Source organism: Stegostoma tigrinum, chromosome 2 (assembly GCF_030684315.1).
Source record: "Stegostoma tigrinum isolate sSteTig4 chromosome 2, sSteTig4.hap1, whole genome shotgun sequence".
NCBI classification, from domain to species: domain Eukaryota; kingdom Metazoa; phylum Chordata; class Chondrichthyes; order Orectolobiformes; family Stegostomatidae; genus Stegostoma; species Stegostoma tigrinum.
In genome coordinates, this window is record NC_081355.1 from 29,031,085 (window position 1) to 29,049,429 (window position 18,345).

General features: G+C 38.3%; 2 protein-coding genes across 6 annotated transcripts in view; one reads left to right on the top strand and one right to left on the bottom strand.

The window, feature by feature from the left end:
• Positions 1-6,082, top strand: part of LOC125460862 (doublecortin domain-containing protein 2-like) — a 167,536-nt gene extending 161,454 nt beyond the window's left edge. For both annotated transcript variants that reach the window (XM_048548998.2, XM_059653075.1), the window contains one exon: positions 329-6,082. In XM_048548998.2, coding sequence (XP_048404955.1) covers positions 329-448 — 120 coding nt within the window. In that variant the 3' untranslated portion in view covers positions 449-6,082. The remainder of the gene's footprint in view (positions 1-328) is intronic.
• Positions 6,083-7,355: 1,273 nt separating this feature from the next.
• Positions 7,356-17,152, bottom strand: nrsn1 (neurensin 1). 4 transcript variants are annotated; one of them, XM_059653081.1, is made up of 3 exons: positions 17,036-17,152; positions 10,465-10,674; positions 7,356-8,072 (listed from the first exon to the last, which is right to left on the bottom strand). In XM_059653081.1, the coding sequence occupies exons 2-3, from the start codon at positions 10,651-10,653 to the stop codon at positions 7,668-7,670; spliced, it is 594 nt and encodes a 197-aa protein (XP_059509064.1). In that variant the 5' UTR covers positions 10,654-10,674; positions 17,036-17,152; the 3' UTR covers positions 7,356-7,667. The 4 variants fall into 4 exon arrangements, with proteins under 4 accessions (XP_059509064.1, XP_048405934.1, XP_048405944.1 ...); XM_048549977.1 differs by lacking the exon at positions 17,036-17,152 and adding an exon at positions 16,801-16,976; XM_048549987.1 differs by lacking the exon at positions 17,036-17,152 and adding an exon at positions 16,550-16,976.
• Positions 17,153-18,345: the final 1,193 nt, after the last annotated feature.

Sequence of the window (18,345 nt, forward strand, 5' to 3'; positions counted from 1 at the left end):
GGTAAATTATTCTAAGTGCTGTTTTGAAATTTCTATGATAAAATGTGCATTTCTGTATGTTAGTGCATGGATTGTGTGCCAGAGAGACATACACTCAACGTACATTTATTTTAAAATATGTTGGTTAATTTTGCCTTGCAATTAAGACCGAGGTGATTAATTGTGCGGTATAATATATGTAGACTAGTAACTTAGTACATACAGTGCTTATATATAGCCTAATATTACATTAATTGAAACATTATACCCGATGTAGAGTGTCACTGCAAATAAAATGCATCTATAACTATTGATTTTGTGCTGTTTCTTTTGTTTTTCCTTTAAACAGGATGTTGACAATCTGGGAGAAGTATTATCAAGTCGTGCGGAAAGTATACCAAGTCCACTAGAGAGTGATGGAAATGAAACGATTCAGCCCGCTACTGGACATGCTGTTTTGGCTCAATGAATCTTGAAGTCATTGCAAGTTAGCAAATGTAGCACAGTTCCTTATCTTTTATTTTGTTATCCTCTCTGGTGTTGTTATGGTTCCACCCCTAGTTTCAATAGTGAACAATTGTCTGGGCAAAAGTGTTTCATTGGTTGTTGGGGTTTTTCTATAGTTGGCCAAAGCACTTGCTTATAATTAAATACAGTACTTTTTAAATGCAGGCTAGGGACTAATTTGACCAGGCCACATGAACATAACATGAAAATAATACTGTTTCTAAAGACCTACATTTCTACTATAAGCTCCAATGTCCAAATTTCTCTACAGTCTTGCCATGTATAATTACACCTTCTCTTCCAGAAGTGGAAATAATATGGCTTTTAAGAAGGAGGATGTAATTGATGCAAGATCTGTTTACATAAGCAGTTTTCATCATAAATGGGGATTTAGAAATTAGTAATGGTGAAAGTTGGCCAAAGTTTGCCTGGGCGTACTGTTTACTTCACATAATTTAGATGTCCTGCTTGTGAGAGGTCCACTCAAAAACTAACAAAAGTCCTATTACTAATCAGAGACTGTAAATTGAAACAAGTAAGTGCTTTGACCCTGGAACTCCAAGCCAGTGAACATGTGGTTCGGATGTTTGTATTTGGCTTTATGAACAGTTGGGCCACCAGGTATGCTTGCTGTGAATTCTTACAAATATCATTGGCATTGGCTTGCCAAGAACACATTTAATTAGTTTTACCCAGCGACATATGAGTGAGCTTTTTAGTCTCATCAGGATATTGATTACCAGTCAAATGTGTTGTGATATTTTGACAGCCATGTACTGCACATAGGCACAGGTTTAAGCTCAGAGGCAATGCAAGGAACTAAAGGTTTCTGACAAACATGCAGAATAACAATATTGATTGCCCAGTTGAAAAATTAGCTGATGGTTTTGAACAATTTAAAACACAGTTGCTACCAAAGCCTCACCTACATCTATTGGAATCATAGTATGTAAAGGCAAGTGCAGGACAAGCTGCTATAGCCCTGTGGAGGGGGTTCACCTGCAGCAGTTGTAATTATTAGGGATCGAAAGATAATCTCAAAATATTGAGTGCCGTGGGACACTAAAAAAAAAGCCTTTTTATACCAAAGGCTACAATTAAATGATTATTATTAATATAAATGTACTATACAAGAAATTGAATTTGATCAAGCCCCTGTCGGTTCTATAACATTCGTTGATTCTATATAAATTAAAGCAGACTGACTGTTACATAAGCTTTGATATCTTAGATCATTGTGACAAAATGTTAAATTATTTGCTGGTCTTAGACCAACACATGTCCATGAAGCAAAATGTTATTTTGAATCCTGCAGCTATCAGTGTACTAGTTTCTAGCATTTCCCTCACCGTATGCATTTGGCATGATTGGGATTAGTGGCTAGTGGAGTCCAGGAGGCAGAGTATATTCAGAGGTGTACAGGAAGTACTATCTGAACTAACCTTGGTGCGCAGTACAATGAAGTCAGAGTCAGGGAATAAATGCATTGCAATGACAGGGATAGCACTGAGAGGAAGTAAGTGGTATTAAAGACAAAACTCTCTGAGCCCCTGTGTTAACAGTGAGTTCCTGCTCAAATCCCCCATTAATTTTCCACCCATTAATGTCAATGAATGAAACACCACAGGAATGACGGGAGAATTCTGAAGTTATGTTTTATTATGATCTGAAGTGGAATTTCTGAAAATGGTGGCAGAAGCAGATTCAATAGTAACTAACAAGGGAGAAATTAAATAAATACGAACATACAAACATGCAAAATTGGAAGAGAAGTAGTCCGGTTGGCCCTGTAGGGGGCCTAGTCCACCATTCAATAACACCGTGGTTGATTTGCTGGTGTTTCAAATTCCACATGCCTATCAACCTTCGTAATCTTTGATTCTCTCACCTAACGCAAATCTATCTACCTCTGCCTTACAAATATTTAGTGATTCCACCTCTACTGTCTTCTGAGATAGAGATTGTGCCCTCTTAGAGATAAAATTCTCCTTTTCTAAAAGATGACCCCCTAATTTTAAAACCATGCCTTTTAGTTCTGCACTGACTTACAAGTGGGAGCATCTTTTTTATGTTCACCTTGTTAAGACCATTCAGCATCTTATATACTTCAATCAAGTCACTTCTCACTCTTCTTAACTTAGTGGAAACAACACCCAATCTGTCCAATGTTACCTCATAAGACAACTTACTCCTTCAAGTTATCAGTCTAGTAACCTTTCTCTGAGCTGCAATCCAATCTGCACATAGCATTTAAGATGTGGCCTCACCAATACCCTGTTCATCCGAAGCTATAACTTCCTTATTTTTATGTTCAATTCCTTTTGTAATGAAGGATGGCATTCCATCAGCTTTTTTGTGCTGCAGCTACATACTAACTTTTTGTGACTCATGAATGAGAACATCTTAAGCCTTCAGCACATCAGAATGCTGCATTTACTTTCTTTATAAATAATACTCTTTTTTTCATTCTTCCTTTCAAAGTGAGCAACTTTGCATTTTCCCACGTTATACTTCAACTGCCCAATATTTAACCATTCGGTCAACCTGTCTATGTCTGTGTGCAACTTCTTTATCTCTTCTTTGCAATATACTTTCCCACCTATTTTGATGTTGTCAGTAAATTTGGCTACCATGCTTTTGCTCCCCTTCTTTAAGTCATTTATGTAAACTGTAAGAAGTTGAGACTCTAGTACAGACCGCTGTGTCATTATCATATTGTTCCAGTCAGAGACACATTAATGCTGATTTTGTCTCAACTAGCCAAACTCTTTCCATGCTAATATGTTACTCCCTGTGCCATGAGATGTTGTTTTCCACAGAAACCTTCAATGTGGCACATCATGAAATACCTTCTGGAATTCCAAATACAATACATCTACAGACTCTCCTTGATCCAGTGTATGTTACTTATTTGAAGGAACTGAAATAAACTGGTTAAACATGATTTCTCTTTGACAAAACAAGGCTGACTCTTCCCAATTATATGGAGTTTTTCTAAGTGCACAGCTATATTCCACATCAGCATTTTGAAATATCCCCTTAATTATCTGCCACTGTTTCTACATTTGTCTATCCCTTATCCAAACATGCTGGTTCACTTCAGCCAGCTCAGTTTACATGGCCACATAGTTGGTCTTATTTAATTTAAAACCTTAGCCTTAGACCTGTCTTCTGTTTGTGAATAAAAGAATGAACGGGGGAGCAGCGGTTATTTGAACAGTTCTTTGAAAGAATCACCACATACATGTCGGATAAAATGGCCTTATTCCATGCATTTTGAGCCACATGTGCTCACTGTGTGCTGATGTCATTGTGTTGGAGGTCTGGCCAGGCTTCAGGTTTTCAATTCAAATGTTTGAGAGAATTTAATTTTGAAAAATAGTTTTTCTGCATCGTCCTGCAACGACTTCACTCTTTCCACACCCTCAGCCAACACACAGAACCATGGCCTACTGACTGTGTATTGCGAGTTCCCATGCTTCCAAGCAAAGACACACACACAGCTGATGGAACTTATGATTCTTGCTTCTATTTGCCATGATTATACTTTCCTTGCCAGTTTCAAAATCTTCCTGCTATATTGTTAGTAGCTAACACAAGATAGAAAAGAACTATTCCATGCTTTTAGTCTCAGTGTAGCATTGATTGTATTGCCTGCTCCTACGGTGAAATACTATAGATACAGGAAGAACAATTATAATCTATTTGCTAAATACATGCAAGTTTATAGGATTATTTATTCCCTGCTTAAATTCCTGAGTAGTGAGCAGTTACCAATACGAACATAAGAACATAAGAAATAGGAACTCAAGCCATTCTGTTCCTTGAAGCCTGCTAAAATCATAGCTAATCTGATTTCAGCCTTAATGCCAGATTTCTGACTATTTCAATATTGTTTGTCTTCCCTATAGTTAAAAGTGTTTTGTCTATCTCAGCTTTGAATATATTCAGTTCCTTAGCTTCCACAGCTCTCAAGGGTAGAAATTTCCAAAGAATCACCGTCCGATGAAAGAAGAAATTCCTCCTCATCCCTGTTTGAAAAGGGTGGCCCTAGTCCTGAATCTGCACCATCTAGTTCTGGATTATTCCATGAGTTTGTTTCAAATGCCAACATATGCTTGGTAACCAAATTTCTCAAAATGCAATATTCTACAATTATAGGAGATCCAGCAAGAAGTAACAGCTTGACTTTCTGGGCAGTGCCCTTCAGAATTGATGGCTGAACAGACAGCCTTTTAATAATAGGAAGGAGAAAATTTCAAGCAGGGCGAGGAAGGACCTTCAAGCTGCTACAAAGGATAGGAACAGATTTTGGATGATGCAACAAAATGTTTTATTTACACTGAAGTACCAAGTTTAAAGGAAGTTAAGCACCTTAACGAAAGAAAAACACTTGCAAATAGCTAAAAAAGTAACCCAAGTAAAAAGGCAAGTAAGTGGGAAAATAGAAAAAAAAGTGCTGGCAGCCTCTAGGTGCAGAACTGAAATGAGAGCAATATGTGGGAAAAATTGAATGGAGTAAATTTTATCCTGTTGACACTTTTGGAATTTGCCTGCAGTTGACGCTTATAGCATTTCATGCAGAGGTCAACAGAATACATAACTGGGAGCTCTCCTCCTCAAGAGTGGTGGGAATAAGGGACATGAAAATGTGTTCTGTGTTCAGAGTGTCTCAGTGTCATATTAAAAATGTGTTCTTTCTTTCACCTAGTAACTATCTTAACATTATGCCTAAAAATGAAAATTGGACGAGAATGTCCAGTGACTTCCTACTGCAGGTATTGTCCTGGCCTTTCTGTATGAGAGTTAGTTGCACAATTTAGGTAGCACCGTGCTGTGCATGCTGGGACCTAGAGTGGGATTTCAATGGTGTATCCACTTTCAAGAGTTTTGGCACAGTTCCAGAATCTGAACAATGGTGTTCTTCTCCTGCACCTAGCCAGGAAGACCTTTTGAATTTGACTGAATCATTTCACTTTTGACTGTTAACCGTCGCACGTGTAATACTGACTCTCTGATTTTTCAGCTTATATTCTAAACCATTATAACTTTTATTTCAAATCCTTTTTCTATGACTTTGGTGTATATCCCTATGTGACTGAGGATGATTTTTTCATTTGATGAAAATGTAAAATGTCACTTATTCATTCCAGTTCTATCTAAAACCCAGACTTTTGATTCCCATGGCGAGAGTGAACCTTGGATGGAATGGATTTCAAGTATTTTTGCCAGTGGAATAGGATCTCTTTGTTGCAATGGATTACTCATCAGAGAAAATAACAAGCCACCATGGGTGCAATATCCTTACACCCTCAGTTGAGGTCTGGACTGTGGCCATTGATGGCCTGTAAAAGATATGACATCTGAAGAAGTTGGAGAAACTTTGTCAGTTTGACAGCTGTGAGGAAAAACTGATTCATTTCTTTGCACATATTGTTCATGTTAATTTGTCCACATCATACGCCTTGAACTGAAAGTACATGGATCATTGAGGCATTTTTGAAACTGTGTAAATAACGCTATTATATCAGTTTCAAGGAATTCACCAATGTAAAATATGTCATTGCATATTAACACTTTATCAATATTTGTTGGCCAGGTGATTACAGATGTTGTACTATATTTTACTTTATGTTTCTGTATTAAAAATGAAGTGAATCAATGCTGTTTTTGTTTCCTTATGCCGAGGACAGTGAGTTGGCAAAATTAAAAACTACCTTTCCACTCCCAGAAGACTTGCTGGACAAGATTATAGGGAGAGGGAACAAGGCAGAGGAATGAGCTTTGGATTGCTTTCAAAAAGGTCTGACAAAGGCATGAAAGGCCAAATGACATCCTCCTGCATTGTAGGTGTAGGGGCCACAATGCTGTGGGTCGAGCACATTGCTGTACAGTTTCACAGTTATTTCTTGGGATTGTGTTCATTGTGCACATTATGTGGCACTCAGGAAGCTTTGGAATTGTATCTTAAATGGTAATCCATGGAACAAATTAATTGTATGAAAAAAATTACAATCAATTCCATTAAGCTAAATAAACACATTTGATCTCCAGCTCCATTGGGCACACATATAGCGCACTACTTTTATAGTCCTTGTTTGGATATTCTCTTAAGATATCCTTTGTTTTATAACACTCCTGTGAAGCACTTTGACACACTTAATACATTAGAGGCATCACATAACTACCAGTTGTCTTTTTAAACTGAGAGCAGCTGAGTCTCAGCTATTCTGAGTCTCAGTACGGTAACATTTGCATGTTAAGCACTGTGTCAGCATCAAGCTTGTGAAAGCAAAAGCATAACACAGTTAAATGCAGCTTGCAGCTCTCTCTACTCCTCTCCAATGGTGTGGATTAGTCATAACCTGTGAAAAGCACCTCTGCATCAATCGATATTTTCACTTCGCTGTTCTTGTTCAGACTTAAAGCAAATCCAAAAGTAGGGACAGATGGTCCAATGTACCCATATCCCAAGAATGGGGTGAAGATTGCCTTTACAACCAGCAGAGAAAAAATATTTGAATCCAGATCCCAAGGTTAACCCAGTGAACTAACCACCTGTTCACAGCCCCCAGCTATATTTCATTCTTACAAACGTAGGAGCAAGGACCAGGAGCAGGGCATCCAGTCCCTCAAGCATGTTCCACCATTCTGATCTGATCGTAACTTCAAATCTGCATGCCCATCAATTCTGACAACCCTCCACTCCCTTGCTATAAAGGCAAAGATAAATAAATTCTATTTTCAGATCACTGATCCAATTTTACTTCTGAATCAACTCTAGAATTCCCTGGGCTGACTAATAATTAGAAAATAATACATACAAAAGTAGGAATCAGAGATACTAATAGAACTTCAATTATGTCATCAGTTATACTTTATTTAATTTATTTCAAATATACATAAAAGCCATTTCACATTAGACTTGGAAACAAAATACATTGCAATTTGGCACTTTCTAGAGCTTGTGAATGTTAGAATGATATTGGTGAATGTACAATTGAGATGCAAATCAGAATGTCTCATTAGATTCTTATGTGATTCACTGAATGAAGGCATGAATCTGAAATTTAGGAGTTGAGCACTTATGCTACTTCTTTTAAACCTCTATAAAATGTGATAAAACATTTACAAAGATTTGAGCTGGTCTAGCTAATTTACAATAGGCTAATATTTGCACTTCAGGTTTCCGATGTGGGCTGTACGTTGTGTACTTTAGATAAAGTGATGGGGATTTTATGTTCACCTGGTGCTGGTATCTTAGTGACAGGCTGGAAGGAAGCCTGGGCTTCTGCAATTCTCTCTTTAAACTTCTGCTGAAGGTATTTTTCTTCCTTAGAGTAACTCGTGGCAAAGGTGGACATTAGAAGGCAAGCAGCTATTATTATCCCACCAATGCAAAAGAGGATGGCCCCTGCCAGCTTACAGGTAGCCAGTGCCACATTGAATTGAACAGCATGACTATCCACTACCAGAAAATTTTCATTCTCCTCTCCAAATTCTTCAATCTTCGGTGGTACCAGATAGCCAGCTGCAATCAGTGCCAATCCTATAAGAAGTATGGTAGTCCCAGACGTAAGTCCAATCTATAAAATCACAATAAAACATTGTACAGCTGATTAATGCTTCACCAATTCAGCAAGACAGTTTGCAGTTACAACTTCCTCAAATATTGCCAGTTCCAGAATCAACCTCAAAATACAGCATATTAAATAAATTACTTTGCTGTTGTAATTCAGTGCCAATTAATGTTCGGAATGTGGCTTAAAAGGGTGAGCTGACTTATTTTGAACTATAAAGGCTCTTTTGTATTCAAAAGATCATGTTAATTTACATCGCTATTGGGCATATTCAAATATTAGTGAAATGTGTGTTGCCTTAATATGTTCGTACCTTTGGGAATAAGTAGTTTTCCCTGTTCAAGGAAAGTAACTACTGCAAGTTTTCTGTTTTTTGAAAACATTACATAGATTCTGACATGAAACGTGGATCATTTACCTTTGGGTTTCTGTCCTAAATATATTATAGATATTCTACCATATAATGGCAGTTTGTTCGAGTAAGTTCCCACATAAGCATCATATATTCTATCCGAATATTTTATATAGTGCATTGATTTTGTACCGTTATTGCCAAATAACTGTGGTCAAACCGAAAGCAAAGAAATAAGACTAAGGTGCTTAGAAATGGAAAATGAAGGTATCGTGCTGCCAATGCTGGTAAGAGCACAGATTGCAAAGTAATACTAAATAGAAAACGGAGACAAATGGAACAAAAAGCTTGATATGGGAAGTGCACTAGTATTTAACACTTTAATGCAGAAATATTCTGTTTTGCCCAGAGACTAATGAAGCATCACATCTCATAGTGTTTTTTTTTAACCTAATCCATCAGTTCAAGTTTTAAACCATAAATTCAAACCAATTGAATTGATAATGATCCAGTGATGCCAGTGGATGCCTGGAACTTCCTGAACATTAGGACCAATGCTCTTTAAGCAATAATATTTAAGGATAGGAAAAGAAGCAGCAAATAATGGAGACGAAAATGAGATGAATTCTAATCAAGTTAGAGATGGAAAAGCAAATTAAAAAGTATTGAATTAAGTATTACGCCACATAAGGTGGCCATTTGGCCCATCATGACTGCTCTGGCTTGTTAAGGAGCATCATTACTGAGTGCCATCATTACTGCTTGCTCCCCATATCTTTGTATGTTTTTTCCAACCAAATAACTATCCAGTAAAGGAAGTGAAAGCAACAAGAAAAAAGACAGTAAGGAAAGGTGAGAAAAGAAATTACATTTTAAGTTTTCAGAAGTTGCAGTAACAAATTATGATCAGAGGAGTGTGATGCCTTACTTTCATTGCTGGGCCTCCAAGATTGTGTTTTATGTCAGGATCGCAAATCATATAATTGTCTTTATGATGTTACTTACCAGGCAGAAACAATTGATATTTATTTTGTACATTCAGCAATTTAATGACACAATTAGAAAATGCATAGCTGGATGGTGTTTTTTTTTCTCAGTTTTGGAAGAATTAAGCGTGGAAATTTTCCAGCAATATATGGCATATCAGAACACAGGATGTATCTTTTCCCTTTATTATCAATGAATATTAGTAGTTCCTGTGAACTTACAATTATCTTCCTGTAATTTCTGAGCCATTATGCTTAAAAATTGAAGAAATATTGAGAACAACACATGCACAGTGTGGGAAAATGTGAGATTATGCACTTTGACAGGAAGAACAGAAGAGATTAATATTATTTAAATGGAGAAAGACTGTGGAAGCACTGAAAATTAGGGGGCGTGGGGGTGGTTCTAGTGTGTGAATCACAAAATCTAGCATTCAGTGGGTATTGGGAAGGCAAATGGAATGTTGGTCTTTACTTCAAAGGGAATGGAATATAAATGTTGCTAAAACTATACATGACACAAATCAGTCCACAGCTGGAATACTGTGAAAAGTTTTGGCCCCCTTGACTAAGGAAAGATATACGGGCATTGGAGGCAATGGAGAAAAGCGCCACGAGGCTGATCCTGGAGATGGAAGGATTTTCTTATGGGGAGAGGTTCAGTAGGTTAGTCTTGTACTCATTGAATTTTGGAAGAATAAGAGGAGACCATATTGAAACATTGAAAGATTCTTAGGATACTTGGCAGAGTAGATGTAGAGATGTTGCTTATGGAAATACGTAGAATTAGAGGGCAGAATCTCAGAGTAAGGGTTGCTTGAGGGGAATTTTTTTTTCTCTCACAGGGTAGTGAATCTGTACAGTTCTTTACCACAGAGGGATATAGAATTTGATTATATTCAAGCCTGAGATAGACAGATTTCCAATCATTAAGGGAATCAAGGATTATGGGAGAAAGTGCTGAGGATTTTCAGATCAGCCATGATCTCATTGAATGGTATTGTGGACTTGACGGGCTGTATGGCCTACTGCTGATTTGTCTGATAGTCTTATGACATACCTTCCAGACAACAGAAGTCCACCTGCTTGGAGACCTCTTAATCTGAAAATCATCCTCATGCTCCCAGATCGATGCTGTACAGTCTTCATAAAACTGATGCAGATATGATCGTACTCCATAACGGTGATGTAACCAATCAGCATTATAGTTAGAGTTCTCCGACTGGCAGTTCTCTGCACACAAACTCATCGTTTACAACTGCATTCCAGCCTGTAAATCACAAAAGACTGAAGTTTGATAAAAAGGGTAACCCAATACATCTATTACGAAAAATTGAATAATCTGAAGCTACATTTAACTGGTCTAATTCTATAATTGCATCATAACTCTTGAAGATATGCTGCATACTACTGTTATTTACAATGTAACCTGTTTTAATATAGATCATTATCATTCTCAGTTCTTGCTCACAATAACATGACAGTCATAAATGCTACTGATATATGAGAAAAAATCAGAGTTAAGTATTTGCACTTTGCGCTTCCCCTGACAGCATGTTCCATATACACACAATCCACTGCATGAAAAAGTTACCTCTGTGGTTCTTTTTAAATCTTTCCCCTCTCACTTTAAACCTATGTCCTCTAGTTTTGGGCTCCCCACCCTATGAAGTAGAAATAGTTTTCTATTTAAGAATAATTAGCCTGAAAGACCAACAATCTTGGAACAGAATAGTGAATTCAAAGTTGTTGATTTTTGATCAATTAGTTAAGTGGAACCAAATTTGGACATTTTGACATTAACATGATCATTTAGTACATATAATAGAACATAGAAAAGTACAGCACAGTACAGGCTCTTCAGCCCACGATGTTGTGCTGTGGAATAATCCTAATTCAAAAATAAAATAACCTACACCTCAGTTCACTGCTGTCCATGTGCATGTCCAGCAGTCGCTTAAATGTTACTAATTACTCCACTTCCACGACTACCACTGGTAAACTATTCCATGCGCTCACAACTCTCTGAGTGAAGAGCCTCCCTCTGACGTCTCCTCTATACCTTCCTCCTAACACCTTAAAACTATGACCCCTTGTGGCAGTCAATCCTGTCCTGGAGAAAAGTCTCTGGCTATCGACTCTATCAATGCCTCTCATTACCTTATACACCTTGATCAGGTCACCTCTCTTCCTCCTTCTCTCCAGAGAGAAACGTTCTATCCTCCATATGGAAGATTAACACAAACAGCCTGTTCATATTGTCTGCCACTATTGACTATTATTAATTCCCCAGACTCATTTTGCAATATGTAAAGGATTTGGTGTTCTCACAGAAGCAGATCTTTGTTCCCCGTTCTAGTACAAGGTTACAGCTGTTGAAGCAAATGGTGAGAAAGAAAGAAATTTTCTAATTATCTCCCTTCCTCTCTTCATTTTAAGACCTTCATTAAAATCTAATTCAATCATTTACCACTCTTCCTCATCTTTCTTTCCTTTGGCTGTGCAATTATTTTTCTTTTATATCTTTGTGAAGTGTTATGGTGACTTTCTATACTAAAGGAACTATTTAAATGTAAATTATTGTTGTTTGGAGATTAAATGTTCAAATGAAACTGCCTCTTTTTTTTTCTATTTAACAAAGTAGAATTGTATATTATATGTGCGCTTTTTCAATACGAGAGCCCACAGCTTGCATCTCTTGGATCACATAATGGACAGAATATAAGGAAAAGCTTACAGTGATTTATTTCAATGCTGAGTTTAACCCTGCAGCTCAAATGCCCAGTGTGATCCTCATCTACTCCCCACATCAGCGTCCTTTTGTTTTTTGAGTAATGTTACACATGCTGGTTTAATTATCATTACTCCAGTGATTTGGGCAAAATCCATCAAAGCTGGATTGAGTCTGTTTAAAATGCTTTTAATGTTAGCTATTACAGACAGCAGAGAGAATAAACTTTCTTTTCATCAGTCCAAGCTGGCATTCTGATATATTGCAAATGATCAGCCTAGTCATACAGAATTTTTTTTGCCAGCTCACAAGACAGAAAGAAAAGCCATCACAAATTTATGCAATCGTGGAAATAAATTCTGTTTTGCTTGTATTTGCAATTATTTGTGATGATTAAAGGTGACGATGAGACAGCATAGATAGAAATAGATTACTTTCTCCAATGGAGCGGTCTGGTCCAAGGAGATACAATTTTAAAGTTAAAGCCAGGCTGCTCACTGATGATGACAAGAACTACCTTTTCGTGTGGATGGTTATAGTGATCTGGAATTCTTCCCTGAAAAGCTCAATTGAACATGTAAGAACAAATTTTTTTTAGATTTTATTCAGCAATGGTATGGGAGATTAGAGAGTCAAGATGGATAAATGGAGGTCAGATGCAAATAAGGCATGATTGAGCTTAATGAGATACTAGACTTGAGGGGCTGAATAAGATACTTCTATTCCTATGTTTCTACTTTTATATACAATGAAGTATCACAAACAGCAAACATTGCAAACTGCACGCACACAATATGAGATGCATGTGCAATGCGTACTTTCTACTCCAGAAAGTAAGGTTATTCTAAAGATTTGAATTTGACTCCTTGTGAATGAAAAGGTGCTTAGTATATTTTGCCTGGCTAAGGAAATTTGTAACAGGAAGAAATGCATCAGCGGGTCTTTGTAGGAATTATTGCTAAATTGTGTTGCTGTTCTATTGATTTTATGCTAAATTTGACATTGTACAAAATATCAAAAGCTCTCCATCTGGGTCATGAGTTCACACTTCATAGTGAAATAAGCATATCATTTAGACTGATGCTTTTATTGCGATATGGAAGGAGTACTGCAAAATGGTTTGCTTTTGGCCAGCTGGCTGTTCAGTAAACACAAAAATCTGAGTAGAATGTGAAGAGTATGAATTCTTTTTGGCATCATTGCTAACAGTTCAACCTTAACAGGTACCACTAAAAACATATGGCAGATCATTTATTAATTTATTATTTTTACAGTCATGCTGCACCCATATTAAGTTACCATATTTATCTACACAACAGTGACTCCACTTTAACAGTAATACATTTCTGTAAAATGTATTGGGCTGTCCAAATATTTATTTGATAGACTCATACCTAGCACAAAGGAAGATGATTGTAGTTATTGAAAGTGAATCATCTCAGCCACAGGGCATCAATGGATATTGTCAGGAGTTCTGCAGCTGAATTATCAATGGCCTTTCCTTCACCATAATGTTAGATGTAGGTTATTCACTGCACAATTATCAATTTTCAGTACCAATCCTCAGATAGTGAAGCAGTCCAAATCCAAATGAAGCAAGACCTGGACAACATTCACACTTGGGCTAATAAATGGTAAGTAACAGCTGTACCACACAAGTGCCAAGCAATGACCATCTTCAAGTGTTCCAGCCATATAACTACTGTGGCTACAACAGCAGGCTGTGGGTTAGGAATTCTGAAGCACGCAACTCACCTTCTGACTCTTCAAAGTATGTCCACTATCTACAAAACTCAAGTTACAAATGTGATAAAATATTCCCCTCTTGTTTGGTGAGCGCACCTCCCACAACAGTCACGAAGTTTGACCCATACAGGAAAAAGTAGCCTGATTGATTGGCATCCCACCTAACATCTTAAACATTCACTCCACCCACCAGTTAAGCACAGCAACAGCAACGTGTACCATCTATAAGGTGTACCTCAACAACTCAGCAAGGCTTCTTAGACAACACTTTTCAAACATGTGGCCTACATGACCCAGAAGGGCAAAGGCAGCAGAGAAATGGGAATGCTATCACCTGTAGTTTTGTCTCCAAGACATCATCTTGGCTTGAAACTATACCACTGTTCCTATACCATCAATGGGCCAAATCCTGGAATACCCTTGCTAACAACACGTTGACCTATACCGCATGGGCTGCAGCAGTTCAAAGAAGGCAGTTCACCACCACCTTCTCATAGGTAATTAAGGATAGGCAAGAAATGCTGGTTCGGCCAGCTAGGCCATATTCCATGAATGAATCGTAATTTTAATTGCAAACTCACAAAACAACTGGATCAGTTGAGTAAACAGTACCAGATTTCAATCCAGGAAGTTAAAATGCATTGCCTATCTTTTGCCATGGTAGAATATCATTAACAAATAACATTTTGCTGTCAACTAAATATTATGTTAAAACAAATTTTAACTATTTGATTTCTGTTTTCTCCTGCATGTACTTGAATAGGGAATCAGATTGCAATGTTGCCTCCAAGATTTTCCCTGGTTGCAGCTAATTACTGGAATTGTCAGTGATGGTCTATGGTAATGATCCTTCCAGCTTTTCACAACTATATATCAAGACATGTTTCACTTGTTCTTGCCATCCTCCTTTTACATTGTAGTTGCTACTGGGAACTCAGTGTCTAAACAATAGAGTTTTCTAACTCCAGTGTTATATTAATAGTTTTCTGAGGTGCTGTTATTGAATGACATAATTTTATGGGAAGCAAGATCTATATTTACTTGTGCTAATGACAATAGCTCTACTTCTCTCCTTTACTTACCAACTATTTCTATACTTATCACTCACCAGGTAATGTATAAGCAAAAATCCAGTGATTATCTTAATGTGAGCAAGACTGAAATCTGTTCAGTTTCAGTCAAAACCCCCACAAACTAATTACTGTTTCCATCCCTTGTAGGGTTGAACCTAACAGTGATCTTGTTTGAAATAAACTAGAACTTCAAACCCTACCACACGATGATCAACTCCTTCCAACCTCTGTAGTCACAATTCCTCTGACCTTCCTTTAGTTTTACAATTACAGAGATTCTCATTCACACTTACATCCTGTCCAGGTTTAAGGATGTTTTAATTACCATTTTCTCCACTACTTACCTCCATAAAGTGCAACACTTCTAAAGTTCCATTGTTTGCACACTTCCATCTATGTTCTTACCAATCAGCAAATGTTCTTCATTCCCCGGTGTATTCAATACAAAATGCTTATCCATTGCTGAAACACTTGCCCATTTTCACTTTTAAGTGTCCTGACATTGACTTATTTTGCACAGTCTCCTCCCACCACACAACCCCTGCCATTTCAGCTTCAGACATCTCTGTTTCAACTGAAATTCTCTATCAGACCATTCACCTAATTTTCATACTTTGTCAAATAATTTTCGATTTTTGGATCTTTCCTTCAGCCACTTGTCCTAATTCCTTCAACAACAATGCCAGGTTATCATCTGGTGTAGCACTATGTGACAAGTTGTTAATTAGTGATGATAGTTGCAGTTATTTTGTCACAAATACAGCAAATTCTTATTAAATGCATCAAAGGTTATACCATGGTTAACGCTTAAAAACAAATCCTTCTGAAGAGCCCGGCTAACTCATGAGAAAGTTAAGACATGGCAACATTTATGCATACAGATGACCGCAATCCAGAATATACATTGTTCTGATTTTCATTCTGACATGTGACAGCATGTCTGTAGATTTTTAAGGTAATATTTCTCCATGCCTATATAATACAGAAGATGGATAGTGTAGCCAAGGTTATTTGTATTGTAGCATTTACGTCTGGCTAACTTTTTAAAGGTTAAATTAAATTGCAAACATTTCGAATATAGGGGGTTAAAATTTTCTTCAAAGTGGAGAATACACGTGTAAACCATCTGCGAATTTCCGAAGCAACTATACTTCAGGCTCAAATGTTAATTTGCAGAAGTGATTGGCATAAGACGCATAATGCATGAAACCTTATCTCTGTCTTGCTATTACAGTTACCCGATTGCTGTTTATCTCCACGGTCCGCACAACATAAAACTCTAGAAAAGGGGGAGAGCCGATTACCTGATGAACTCAAAACACAGGGAGCTGCTGATGTATCTGTCCAAGGTGCTGAAATTCCCATGGAACGTGTGATGGCCGGAAAATTAACCGGCGACCTGCAAACATGCCATTCAAATGCAATGCAAGCTCCATACACAGCACTCTAAAATCAAATGACCGCTATTTCACCTTTGTTCCTGGTAATTACTAAAACATTTTCGGACTCCACCTTATGGTTATCTCCATATCGTATTCAAAGTGAGTAAATGTAATTTACAAACAAGGGTGTAAATATTAAACATTTAATGTTACCAGTAAAGTCTGACACGGATCAGTTTTCATGGAGGCTGGAGAACTTGTGAAACAGAAACGATGCCCACGTTTCCCAGGCTGTGGACGTGGGCATCCTGCCATAAGCCCAGAGATCTCCTGGAAACAGCCCCTCGGTCACAGCACACCGAAGCCCGCTTCTCAGAAGCAATCCCTCTCCAACCAACTAATAGCCACTCGCATCGCGGCCCGTTTGGAGCTGCTTTACTTTTTATTTGCACTTCTTTTTTTACCTGTTCCCCACAAAACGTGACTTTGCAGGGGTTGGGGTGGAGGACTCCAGTGTGTGTGTGTTGTGTGTGTGTGCGCGTGTGTCTCCGATCCGCCGTCGTCCCCCTCTTCTTCCTGGTCTCTTTGTTATTGCCTCGGGTGCCCTCCAACCCGGACACCAGGCATTCATCCTGCATCTCAGCACGCCTGCGCCTGCACTGCTAGGGGGCGGGTTCCCGAGCTAGCTTCCCTACTCACCGTCAGGGGCTTCCAGTGCAGCAGGGCAAATAGGGAGGTGCTTCTTTCTCTGAATTGCCCCCTTCCAATTTAGGATCTCCATATGCATTGGCAGCAGCTGCAGGACCATTCAGCATCCGTCTCCTATCGTCCATCTGGAACATAGAACTTTGCAAACGATAGTTTATTAATTTGGAAAGTGCATTGGAACAGAATAAATACTATACCCAAAGGCTAAAGCAAAATATAACACTGGGTCACATGAGGAGATGTTAGATAAAATGATCAAAATCTATGCGGAAGAGATAGTTTCAGGAGGATCCTAAAGAAGATTTCTGGGGAGAATATTTCCTTGACATCCTCTTACCCAAAGGTAAATCATCAAAAGGTGGATGTTAGGGTGCAAGACAGACAAGAATTACCACAGACATATTTGGCAGATTATGGGGCTAGAGAAGATGAGAGAAGCTGGGAGGGACGACATTGGGATTTGAAATTAAGGGCGATAATTTCAAAACAAAATCATTGCTTGGCTGTGAACCAGTGAGAAGAGGGGTGGAGGAGGGAATGGATCTTGCTGTGAGTTCAGACAAGGACTGCAATAGCTTGGATGATCTCAAGTTCACAGAGGTTAGAATGTGGAGACCAGCCAGGAGAGTGTTATGTAGTGAAGCCTTAAGGTAACATACTTCTGAAGGACGGTTTCAACAACCAGGATCATGTCATTCAATGTCTCAGTGGTGAATTTTGGTAGTTTTTTAGTGATGGAACACCTATGTGGTCAGAAGCTCAGTTTGGGGTCAAATATGACAATGTGATTGTTTACTGACTGGTTAGAAATAAAGTTTTAGAAGTTTGTTTAAAAAAAATCTAAAGTTAAAACTCTTTAAAAGTTTTTTAAACTAAAATTCCAGGATGGTTGTGGTGGAGTAGCAGTGTTCAGGCTCTTACTGGTCTGCTGCTTTCTTCTGTTCATTTCTCATTTTCTTTGTTTCTTCTTTCCTTTTTTTTTACAGTTCTCTCTTACCTTTTGCTGTTGGGGAGCTCGGCTGTGGGTGTGGCTATTTCGACACTGGTGGGTCCAGCCCAGGGAGCGGCAGTGGCACCAGCATCAGTGGTGGCTCTGATGTTGGCACTGGTTCGGGGGTTATGCTCTTCCATTTGTTCAGGAAGGTCGTGGACTCTGATACTTCAGTTGATTCCAAGATGGCATCGGTGTCAGTGAGGTGGGTCCTGCAGCAAGTGATGGTGCTGGAGCATGGCACCTTTCATGTTAGTGGGTCTGGCACAAGTGGTGGCAAGACACAGACTCGTGGCAGTGGTGAGTCCAG

Coding starts and splice junctions, on each gene's coding strand:
- nrsn1 (XM_059653081.1), bottom strand. CDS start 10,653: ATGAGTTTGTGTGCAGAGAACTGCCAGTCGGAGAACTCTAACTATAAT. Junction 8,073..10,464: donor GGACTTCTGTTGTCTGGAAG/GTATGTCATAAG, acceptor GTGATTTTATAG/ATTGGACTTACGTCTGGGAC.